Source organism: Dama dama, chromosome 23 (genome assembly GCF_033118175.1).
Source record: "Dama dama isolate Ldn47 chromosome 23, ASM3311817v1, whole genome shotgun sequence".
NCBI lineage: Eukaryota > Metazoa > Chordata > Mammalia > Artiodactyla > Cervidae > Dama > Dama dama.
The window spans coordinates 43,266,928-43,279,167 of NC_083703.1; the positions used below are offsets into that span (position 1 = coordinate 43,266,928).

At 45.3% G+C, this 12,240-nt stretch overlaps 1 protein-coding gene across 6 annotated transcripts in view; it reads right to left on the bottom strand.

The window, feature by feature from the left end:
• Nucleotides 1-169: 169 nt before the first annotated feature.
• TASOR2 (transcription activation suppressor family member 2) overlaps nt 170-12,240 on the bottom strand; it is a 64,661-nt gene continuing 52,590 nt past the window's right edge. For all 6 annotated transcript variants that reach the window (XM_061126525.1, XM_061126524.1, XM_061126527.1 and 3 more), the window contains 7 exons: nt 10,843-11,272; nt 6,506-10,261; nt 4,094-4,219; nt 3,235-3,388; nt 2,290-2,395; nt 1,691-1,872; nt 170-1,330 (listed from right to left, as the gene is read on the bottom strand). In XM_061126525.1, the coding sequence (XP_060982508.1) occupies nt 1,212-1,330; nt 1,691-1,872; nt 2,290-2,395; nt 3,235-3,388; nt 4,094-4,219; nt 6,506-10,261; nt 10,843-11,272 (4,873 nt within the window). In that variant the 3' untranslated portion in view covers nt 170-1,211. The remainder of the gene's footprint in view (nt 1,331-1,690; nt 1,873-2,289; nt 2,396-3,234; nt 3,389-4,093; nt 4,220-6,505; nt 10,262-10,842; nt 11,273-12,240) is intronic.

A 12,240-nucleotide genomic window follows, 5' to 3' on the forward strand; every position in this document is an offset into this window, starting at 1 on the left:
GGGAGCACCAGGCAGGTCTGTGGGGATGAGGCCAAAGGAGTGAGGCCACAGTGAGGTAAGTGGGAGCATTCCTCTGGAAGCAGCTTATTCTAAGTGGCCTAAAAAATTTAAACTGCTATAAATCTTCCCTAACATTTTTTACTATAAAGTCATTGCAGAAGCAGTTGAATGATTTTTGGTTGTCTTTATTAAAAAAAAAAATTAGTTACAAAAATCTTTGTTCCAAATAGATACTATGTATCGTACAAATGTTTTTCGCTTGGTTTTGAGTTTTAAAGATTATTGTAGAAATTATTTCTAATATAAATAAAAGATAATTTCTTCCTCAGAGGATTGATTTTGTAGTGCAGTATTTACATAAACTGAGTAAGTGAAAAGTGACAGTTCATAAATTTGTACCATTTAGGAAAAAACTATAATTTCATGTAGTGTAGCATGACTAACAGGAAATATAACCACTTAAGATTGTATGTGGTAAAACCTTTAAAACAGACTGTCACATGCATTACAGATGCATTTTTGACCCTAACATGCAAAAACAGAGCTACTGGTGTATAGGTGTATTTTTTGCTACAATTCAGTACACTTGTAAAATTCTTATTTTTAATGTTAAGTTCAATTAATAGCTTTGAAAGCATTCTGTTCAAAATGAAAATAATATTGAACACTGCAGTCCAAAGCTAATGAGTAAGTACAGTGCTACTGTGAACAAAGTCATTCTAGCAACGTGTAAAACATGAAGGAAAACATTTCCCCAGGTTGCAAAACACTGATTTGAGATTTCAAAGATTTTCAAAGAAAAGGGAAAATACTAATTTGTTGTTGGCATCGTCGATGTCTAGGTAAGCTGCAGTTGAGCCACCTGGGTAAATACAAAATTGATAATTCTGTCTTTAAAACAAAAGAACCAAGAACTGTTCCATAAGTAGGATGCTATCTACTGGGGAAGATATCCAGGAGTCTAGGTTACATTATCTTCTGTCTGCAAGTGAAAACGTTCATCATTTAGAAAGTAGTTATTCATTAGTGATACTTGAAAGTCCCCTTTATGCCAAACCAGCAGCAATTCCACCCCTAAATAAACACTTTAAATTTACAGCATGATAAGTAACATACAAAACAGTTTCTGAGCAACTGGTTTCTCATAGACACAGATGTCGGTATCTACCCCTGTCAATTCCGGCTCACATGGGAGTGTTTGGGAAGTGTTCTTACCAGTAGCTACTCCGAAATGGAGATGCTACTTTCTGTATATTTTCAATAAAGTCATTTACATCTGTCACAAGGATGCCACTGTTTTCAAAGACTTCTCTGGAGACCACAGGCTTTTCTGTAAAAAGAAAAATAACTGTTTTGGTGAACAGTTCATTAATGTGTATACAGCTTTTAAAGTAGCAGAGTCCCTTTTATAAAAACTACATGGGAGGGGAAGAAGGAGCCTGTGTCAAATGAAGAACAAAGTTGGAAACTTTGGGGTCAGCTGCCTCAGGGATGGGGTGCTAAAACCATTGATGGGCCTTCATTCCTTAAGTCTTTAGGGGTTTCACTTAATAGACCTTTATCTAAGGAAATAAAATCTGCTCTACTCGCCCCAGCAGTAGGTGTGGTGTGTTCAGGCTGCCAGTGACTCCACCTGGAAGACCCATTTCCTGGCTGATGACAATCAGGTAGCACTAAGGCTGTGAATTACCTGTCAGGAAGACAGCAAACCTGGCGTGGATGTGCTGAACCTGCAGGTTCACCAGACATTTCAGATGCTCAGCTTTGGTTGATGGTCGAGAGTCACAATGGTGATAGTGAAGCAGCTCAATGATGTTTGCACTCTGATACGATTTCAATATTAAGTTCTTTTTATGTGCAATTGAATCCACTCTGAAAAATACAATGTTAAATTTAGATTAGTCGAAGTTTGTGAAAGGTTTTATTTTCCTGTATCTTAATTTTCAGTTTTATTTCTAGACTTTTTGTCTTCACTATAGTCAGTCATACTCCTTCCCCTGTCATCTGGTCTCCACTTGCTCCTGATCTTGAACCTTCCTCACCTCCCCTCTGAAGTGCTCTGCCCCGCCCTGGCAGCGCTGACTCTCAGGTCTGCTCCCTTGGTTCCTCTACTAAGTATACACCTTTCCCCAACCTCTGTGCTCAGCCATTTTCCCCTCAAGATCTTGTGCAAGTCTATGACCTTGTGGCAGCACTTGACCGATGCTGGTCCAGAGCTCAGGGAGCACTTCCAGGTGAACTCAGTGGTTCCCCACCCACCCCAGGCCTCACCTTCCATGAAGGTCTTACCTCACATCTTCCTTTAGCTTTTTATTTTCCCTGTAGTGAAGCAACCACTTCCATCTTCCATTTCCATTTAGTTTTTCTAGGATTTTGACAATTTCCTTCAGTTGAACTAGAGATAGAACAAGTTTAACAAGAGAAGATGTGTTTTAGGATTGCTGGCTGTCTAGTCAAAGCCCAGTGATTTACCTTTAAGAAATAAGGCCCTGTGCTTGTGTGTTCACCATCACTGCCCCCTCTTTCACAGGGCAGGCTTCTCAACCCAGCCCTGCCCACTCATGCTGCTGCAAGGGAGGAGTAGAGGAAGGGCTGCAGTCATACAGACCATGGACATGGAGAAGTGGGTCCTGCTGCAGCAGGCTTCATAACAGAATCTATAAATATTTGCAACATTGATGGTCTAAGTTAAGGTTCAGTGCAGAAGTGGTATCCATATTTAGTTCTCATGTGCCATCAGAGCTGCAGAGACTTCGACTGTATATAAAGTGCTGCCCTGTGCTCTGACATCCTTCTGTGTCAGTCACTGCTCCAAGAGAAAGCAGATACGAGTGTTCAAGCAGGTAACTGAGCAGACTTGAGTAGTGGTTTTTAGATTTCTCTGGTATTGACAAGATGGGAGCGTTGATGGCAACAGAAATGGAGGGAAAAGGGCTCATTCTAAACAAATATGTAGCTGACAATTTGCCAAAGGGAGAAATTGAATATAACAATCTCTAATGCATAGGAATAGTTTAGCTGCATTACTGAGTGGTCTGGTGGGGGAGGTAACTGGTTAATGCAAAAGATGTTAAGAGCACAGTGCTTAGCACAGCATATGGCAGAAATTAAGCCCTCAGAATATGGTGACTGATGTTATTCTAAGTTGATAATTTCTATTTGATGAAATATTTGGGTCACTGGACAAGAAGAAACTGCTTTGACTATATAAAGAAAGGAAAATAAGAGACTCACCTAACGTTAAAGTCTCTAGTAGTTTGTCATCTGATACCACAAAGCCTCCTGTCCGAAGCAGCTCTTGGTAGGTGTCATTGAGGACATCTTCAGGGCTGTCGACTCCGGCAAAGACGACCCTGGGAAAGTGCTTCAGCTTCAGCAGAGAAGGGATCTGTAACATAAGAGGGTTCCCAGTGAAGACAGACTTATGGGGTCACTTCTGCCACTTTTACCCAAGGGCGTCCGGCCTCAAGAACAGTTGGAAATACCTTTAACCCTGACGATTGACCCGTTAATTACACAGTGGTCTCAACTCCAGAGGTGGGAGACGGAGTTTGGGACACCTGAGGTTTGGGAAGTGTATCAGCAGGTGGCAGGCTCACCACTGTCTCCAGCTCAGTGTCTGCTGTGGGTTCAGTTACTGCAGTCCTACTGCATCAGTCCTACTGATGCAGGACTGTGCTTGTTGGCTCGACCTGGCACAATTACTTTTATTCAATTAATAGGTAACCATGGAAACAGAGTTAAGAAAATTTTCACAAGACTTTTAAAGCAAGACTTGTTTCTGTTAGATATCCAGAGGTGCAGATTTATATTTCAGGTGGAAAATCGGTCTCTCTTCATTGACATTCTCCCTTAGTTACTGTGAAGATGTTCCTAACTTGGAAACATAATTTGCCTGATGAATACTTTAGTAAATGACAACATTAGTATCAGCAGCACGGTATCTCAAACCCATTATCTTCCCACTTAGTTTCAACAGTATCGGGTTTTAACCTCTCCCCTAAATAAAAAGGCAGTGATGAGGCTAATTTCAGAATAACATAAAAAATGCTCGGAATACGTTTCTCTGTAAGAAGGTGACCTCCAAACCTACCTGATGCAGGTGGGATGCTATATCTTCATTTCTGATGATGACTAAGAGTGCACCTTTCTCTCTGTGAAATACTTGACAGAAATGCTGAGGTTCGATTTCTGTGTGACCTCCTTTCCTCAGGATATTCTGAAAGATTTGCAGATAGCTACTATTTAAGAAAGGTACTTGCACAGAACTGTTACAAAACTGCTGACAGAAGATATATAAGAAAGCACATCTTAATTACTAATTTATGTCCTAATAAGGCACATAAATGGCAGTTTGTCTTTACTACTAGATGAGCACTTTATAATGAGTCTTTTATGTCCATATCAAAGGCTGATTCTTCGGAAACATCAAACACACATACTCCCTCTGAAGGGACTCACCCTGGGGATGAAGATATTTACTTTAAAACTGCCGCCTCAGTCAAGTGTTTCCAGGACTTTGACCAGCCCTGATGCCTGTGCACTGCTCTGAGTATCACTAGCGAGGGTGGATGCTGGAGAAGCTGGCAGACACTTGGACGGTGTAGGCTCTGGGGTGTGGGAGAGGTTGGGGTTACACTGGGTCTGGTTACCGGGGGTGAGGGGCACAGCTGTATCCCACAGAATGGCTCTGCAGTAAGCTTTGTTGGGAGGATAAGCCCGTGTAGTTAAAGAAGTTCCTCGACCTTGTTCTCTGATTTTGATGCTGTTTCTGTCTGGAGGATTCTGGAGGGTTGCCAGTAACACTGTCCATCATTTGTTATTTCTTTTATAAAAATAAAGTGTTGCTTTGGTCAGTCTCCACTGGATCTCAAGTCACCCTGAATTTTGACTTTCAATTATTTATTCAAAATGTATGGTGATGCTAATACAACACTGTAAATCAACCATGTGCTAAGTTTCTCAGTTGTGTCCAACTCTTTGCAACCTGATGGACCGTAGCCTGCCAGGCTCCTCTGTTCATAGGATTCTCCAGGCAAGGATACTGGAGTGGGTTGCCATGCCCTCCCTCCAGGTAAATCAACTATACACCAATAAAAATCTAAAAGTAAAATGAAAAAAAGTATGGCAATGTATTTTCAAAAATACTCCTACAGACAAGATTTCTTTTAATAAAGAGCTCACTAAAATATCTAAGTAGCTAATATCATCCATCACTTCATGAGTAAACGGGGCCTGACACTCCATCGATGCTCTGGGACACGAATTTTCCAGGAGAGCTTTCTGAGGTACAAACACTGCTCCTGATTACACTTTATTCGCTAATGTATTTTACAACGTGTCCACTTGCTCACTTGAATAACACACAATTTGTTATTTTCTGTTGTAAGTAGTGGTCATGTGACAAAATATTACCATGAAACAATACAGTCACTGTTGAAACAAGTGTGTTATCTAGAAGTATTCCTGCTATAAATAAACTAACATTCTTCCAGTTGCTCCCGTATGGAAACCAGCGTCACTTGTGCTCTGCTGAGGACATAAGAACCAAGATTTGGACTGCTACTTTTGAGAGGGAAGCAAGAAGAAAGTAAGTGTTCTGCTCACTGTGGCAGAACAGGGACTTGGCCCTGACTCATGTCAGCACATGTCAAGGTACGGCTATGCACTCAGCCAAAGAAAATCAACTCTAATTCAAGGTTAAAAAAAATTATTTCCAGATTACTTTTGGAGGTGAAACACCTTCCAAAAAAGACTGAAGGCCATTTCACGCTGTATTTTTTTCAACAAAACTGCTTCCCAAAATGGTGTGGAAATGGGAGCAATGATGGGGGTTGAGGAGACCACATCTGGCAGCCATCTGTGAAAAACCATGGACAGCAAGAGGAGCCTTGGTCGGGAAAAATACCAGTTACACAGAAGATCAGATTTCACAAATTTGGAAAAAATAAATACTTCAAAATCATATTTAAATGATACAAAATTGGAGCCATCAGCGTCTCCCAGGACACTGTTCCTGGCTCAGCCACCTGGGGAGCTTTGTGAGGTTGCTCTCTCTCTCTCAGCCACCCTCTGGGCGTTGGCGGTGCGGAGACATTTTCTATAGCGTGGCTGCTCTTTCAGAAGCACTTCTCAGCGCCTTCCAGGGGCCTGGGGTGGCTGTCTCAGTGCTGCTGTGTGAACCTTTGACCCGACAGTGACCACTACGCTCTGGGAGGCCCCCTCTACCCTTTGGGGAGCCTCCTCAGGCCCAGAGGTGCTCAGTGACTGTGACACGCCCACACTGACTGACCAGGCTGACGGGGAGGACGCCCAGGGGGCAGGCATACAGGACCTTGCCCTGCTCTGTGGCAGCCTCGGGGACGGGGAAGGACTGAGCTGAGAAGGTGAAACACCACACTGTGGCTTTCTGAAGCCAAGAATGCTGTATTATTTAAAAAACAAAAACAAAAACTTGGACCCGCAATCAAAGTAATAAAAACTGGAGAAAAATCTGGCATCTTACCTTTGTTCTTACAAAGAAGGACTTGTCTTCTGTCTCCACGAGGTGGAAGAGGAAGGTGCTAGAACATGCCTCCCTCACCACTCGCTCCAGCTTGACGCGCAGGCTGGAGCACAGGTCGGCCACCAGGTCCTCATAGGAGGCGGGCTGCGGGCCGCAGACACACAGCTCGCGGGGCACGGCCGCTCCCAAAGCCACAGGCGGCTCCGTGTCCTGGACCACCTGGCGGCTGCTCAGCATCACCTTGTTGAACTCGGCATACTCACTGAGAATGACAGCGATGTCGTTGCGCGAGTCTTTCAATGTACTGTTGTTGTATTTCAGCTTGTGGAGGTGGAAGGATGCTGTCTGATTCTGGTCTGAGTTTGTGAGGTGATTTCTACTGTGGCCACACCTCTTCTTCCAGGAGGAGGGGCAGTCCACATGGTTAGGCATCTGATGCACGATCGTCACCACGAGAGGACTCCTGCTTCGGGAGGCGGGAGGCAGCCCCGGGCATGTGGGCATTGGGGTCCCATGGAAAGCCCCGGTGGTGACCTGGGCTGGGGGCTCCTTTGGAAAGGTGCTGGGCAAAAGGACAGAATCCCGAGCGGCTCCCATCTTCACAATTTGTTTCAGTTTGTGTGCAAAACGCAGGTGCTCCAGATCTAAAGTGTTCTGGGTGAGGTCGTCTGCCCCTTGCCAGGCGTCTGCCCAGGAGCTGAGCAAGCCGCACGGGGCAGTGCCGGTGGGGCGCCGCCTTAAGCCGTGCAGGGTTCTTGGGGTGTCTCTGAGCTTTCTGGTCACAGTGAAGTTGGCGTAGCTCCTGGGGACCCCACAGACATCTCGGATTTGGACGTAACAGGGCATACACGTAGCTTCCTTCTTTAGTCCACCCAGCCGACTTCTGGGAGGAATGCTGCTCTCCAGCCCTGGAACTTGGCTTGTGTAGCCCCAGTTGTGATCACTGGTGTTCAGGCTCAGGAAAGAGTCGTAACTGTCTTTGGATGCACCTTCTCTTTTCCCGGTGTGGCCATATTGTGAAGCACAGGACTCTTCTGTGTTGTATCTGGGGTGTCCATACTCACCCAGAGAGTCCTGATCCGAGTCTCCAGAAAGGGGTTCATAGTAGATGTCAGAGAGCACGCCCACACCCATGCCTCCGCCTGTGCCTGCCTCGCCCACACTCCCACCTTGCAACTGCTCTTCAGAGACCCCACCAGCGGGAGGTGCGCCAGATCGGGGAGCAAAGGACGCAGGGGGCTCTGGACCGGCACTCTCGCCATGGCCTGCGGTACCCGGGTGAGCATCAGCCTGCAGATACGTGGGGAGAAGTCCGCCACGGAGCAGATCCCACACTGCACACGGGGACCCCTCCTGCAGCGGGCAGGCCGGCTCCTGTCTGCCTTGTGGAGAGGTGGCGAGCAGCTGGGGGCCAGCACCTCCAGGATCCACGGCTCTTCCCTGTAACTCGGCTCCACTATTCTCACTGTCGAGCAGATGGGTCATCCTGACGATAGGGACTTCCTGGGTCGGTAACCCTGTCCCCGTGTTGCTGGGGCCTGAGCTGTGGGCTGCGGTGGGCCCGCCCAAGGGGAGCGTAGGCTTGGGGAGCTCTGGGTGCCCGTGGGTCTGTGCACCCTCCGCTCCAGCAACTGGGTCGGAGCGCAAGGACTTAACCAGGATGTAACAGCATTCGTGTGTTTTCACATCACTGCTCAAGACATCTTCAGGAAGGCTCTGAGTGCTGGTCACCACAGCACTTGGTGTGGCTGTAGAAACATACATGTCAGCAGAAGACTTGTTTTCAGGGATCTCTGCAGGACTGAAAGGCTCACTGGTCTCCAGGACACGATGATATGGGTGGGGGCTGCAGGTCTCCACACCCGTGGGCTGTAGTGGGTGTCCTGACGATACCAGGTTTTCTAGAGAACCTCCGTACGTGACAGTGCAGGCAGGCTGGGTTACCATGGCATCGCAGTCTGGCCTCTTTCCTGAGAGAGAGAAGCCCTCCCCACATTTACTCGGGCCAGTTTCCTGAGTGATGTCACCAGGAAGGATTAAGAATCTACCTTTTTTTCCTGCGTGGTTCTGTAATCGTAGAGGCATTTCAGCAGAAAATTGCATCTGCTGTACCTGAGCTGAGTTGTCCTGTTCCATTGGACAGGTGGCAGCAACAAGAGAACTTTCCTTTTCTGTTACGGCCAAATCTCCTGACTCGACCTTGGAGAGCCTGGCGCTTTTCTCACCGAGCGCATCACAGTGATTCAGACCACGTGGAGATGTGGCCTGAGCTGGTGGTGCTTCTTCCACTGGTGCCTGGGGGTCAGGGCTGGAAGCTGGTGACACTTCTTCAATCAAGGAACTGAACGGGAAGTCAGAGGCAAGGTGAACTTCCTCCGCAACCTCCAGGGTACACGTTTCTTTAGAAAGTATGAAAGCCACTGTCTGTAAATCACCACCTTTTCCCTCTTTGTTTTCTGCTGGTTTCACACATGTGTTAGCAGCAGAGCTCACGTCTCCGTTTTCTATGGAAGGAACCTCTTCGGGCACAAATATTTCCTCTGCCATCTCCTGAAGGCCTACGCGGGGTAGCGGGGCCTCCCGCATTTGCTCCACTTCACCAATGGGCGCTTCTTCCCTAGGACTCATGGGTGGTGATAGGGTGAGAGTGAGGTCAAGGTTGGAATCCTCCTCTGATACCTTGAGGCTGACCTCCTCTCTATTCACAGACAGGCCTGCTTCTTTGGTAAATGTGGAATTAAATGATTGAAAACTAATATTTTCACTGTTTAGACCACTCTTGTCCTTCTTTAGTTCTGAAGAGCCACACAGAGTATTCTTTATTGATGCGATGTAGTTAAGGGAATCCTTTTTTCCCAAGGGGGTAGAGGCTGACGATGGAACTACCTCAACCTGGGACGGCTCTATTATTTCTTCCGAAGAGATGCTTAAGAGATTCTGTGTTGGGAGAAGGAATTCTTGAGAGAGTTTCATTTCTCCTCTGGGTAACGAGTAATTTGAACTTTTAGCCAATGGTAATGCTTCTGTTACCATGGGATTATCAGATGGTGAAAGTGAGCCTGCCATAGCCTGTCCCTTCTGTAAGGAACATGTTTCTTCAGCAAGTGTCTCTCTACACACTGATGAGGCATGGAGGTACTGAGTGCCCTTTTGTCCTGACACCGCCAGTGAGGGGTTGTCCCCAAGGGCCTGCATCTGTGACTTTTCAAATGTGGACACGGGATGTCTAAGGCTTGCAGCAGGTGACACCTGTTTAGTCAACTCCACATTAAAGGCTGTAGGTTTGTCAGCTCTGTTGATAGCTTCTGTCTGTACTGGCACATAGGCACTTTTTTCCAAAGTGAGCGTGACTGGTTCCAGATTAATCATCACGTATCCCATATCACCCTTCCCCTCCAACAACGGCTGACATTCTTTGTTTATGGGGCTGCTACACTGGATAAGGCCCTGCAGAGCATCTGCTTCTGTTTCCCTTTGTGCATGAAAAATATCAACTTTGCTCTCGAGGGTGCTATACACAGACTTCTGACAAATCATTGATGGACTGCTGATCTCATCATAAGTCTTGTTGGCAAATGTGGTTTCTGGGGCAGTATCATTATAAGAGGTCACTTGTGTGTTATCAAGAGGCTCAAAGGTTTTCTCTTCACCAGCAACAGAAGGTCCATTAGCTTGACTGCTTCCAATGCTAGGAGGCACAAGATTGGAAGTCTCCAGTTTACCTGATGACTCTTGTTCAGCTTTCCCCCTAATTATCTGAAATGATTAAAGCAAAAGAAATAAATTAAAAAAAAAAACCAAGATTCTAAAATACATAGTTTTTAAAAAAGAATTTACATATGTGAAGAACAGACAACGATTTTAGCTAGCTCTGTCCTTTTGAATCTTCACCGGGCGGAAATCAAGCACTCTCTTTCCTCTCTTCTTACATAGGCTTAAAATACACCCAAGAGAGATTTTTTTTAAACACACACACACACAAGGGCTCCAATAAACACTATTCTAGGTAAGACATAATAAGTATTCAGCTCAGAGAGAATAAGTAATTGGCCCCAAATCATACTACTAAAAAGCTACATAATTATGGCTGGCTCCTAGATCATCTGACCCTTATGATTTTTTTCCTACTTTCATTTCTTCAATCAGGATGGTAGGTAAGCTCCAATAGCACACAACATGGAGTTTGAAAACTTAAAGTTTTTTGCCTTATAATTCTCTACACAGTTAGAGAATCCACTTTCCTAAAAGAAATCAATACCTTGTTTTGAAAGTGATTTTATGTACAAAAAAATTTCTTCAAAAGTTATACAGCATTTTTAGTATTCAGCTTTACTGACCTCGTTATTATAAGAACAGATGAAATTCTGGCTTTCTGGGCTTTCCTGGTGACCCACTGTTGCAAACATTTCTTTCTGTTCATTCTGCACCCAGAGCGCCAGGCCTCTCACGGGAGGCAGCTTTGTGAAAGGACGCATGGGGTTGGAGCCAGGGCAGGACACCTCAGCTGCACAGCCTCTGGGAGACTCGCTGGCCTCCAGCAGAGGATCTAAGGAGTACCTCTCTACCCCGGAGGGCTCCTCAATTTCACCAAACTCAAATGACTCTAGTGTGCTATTTATGGACACATATTTTGCTGGGTTGCTGTGTTCTACGACTTTCCGGGATGACCGCACAACTTTGTTCTGTCTGCTGTAGAACAGAGCCACCCACATATGCAGCAGAAGCTTCACCTCTTCCACGTTATCCGGTAAGTCAGTATTCCAGGGCCTGAGGGTTTAAAGAAGGAACAAATGAAAATCATTGAAGATGACTCTTTTAGATGACTGTCATATCATAAAGCAAGTGCCTTCATTATTAACCTTATTTTTATGTTCAGTTTTCTTTTAAAAGTTACATGAGCATGAAATAAAAATAAGACAAAAACGAAGTTGATTTAACAAATAATTACAATGCATCTCATCCCTTCTTTTTACAGAGACAGAGCAAGGAGCTGGAAATCAGAGTTTTAAGTGACTTCTTTCAAAACACAAACTCTGTGAGTGGAAGAACCATGATCATAACACAGGCCTCTGGGTCTTCCCAGTGCACCAGCCCTGAGCACTTGTCTCATGCATCTAACCTGGGCTGGTGATCTGTTTCACCCTTGATAGTATACTTGTTTCAATGCTATTCTCTCGGGATGGGGAACACATGTAAATATATGGCTGATTCATGTCAATGTATGACAAAAACCACTACAATACTGTAAAGTAATTAGCCTCCAACTAATAAAAATAAATGAAAAAAAAAAAAGAATATTAACTCTAAAAAAAAAGAACACAGGCCTTCCCACTCTGAGCCTGGGGCTCTCCCCAGGTTCAATGCGAGCTCTCCTGGGACAAAACAGACACCTTATGTGAATAATGGCTTCAGTGACTTCCCAAATACTTATCTCCTGGCTTCCAGAAAGTCTGGCCAACTCATTTCTTTTCTAATTCTACATGTCTAACAGTTGGGAAGTCTGAAGATTAAAGTAATCAGGTAGTTCAGCAGAACTGCACTATTTTCATATCCCAGCTTTGAAGATTCTCCTGAAACCAGAAGGGAGACAGAACACACTTCTGGCCATGTGCCATGCCAAAGAACAGCAGAGTGAGTGCAATGAGTCAGAGGGGTTACAGAGCGGGGCTTCAGTGAAGCAGGGTTCAGGGAAAGGAAGTGACCCTCCTGAGCAAGTGCAGGCTCTTAGGTGTGAG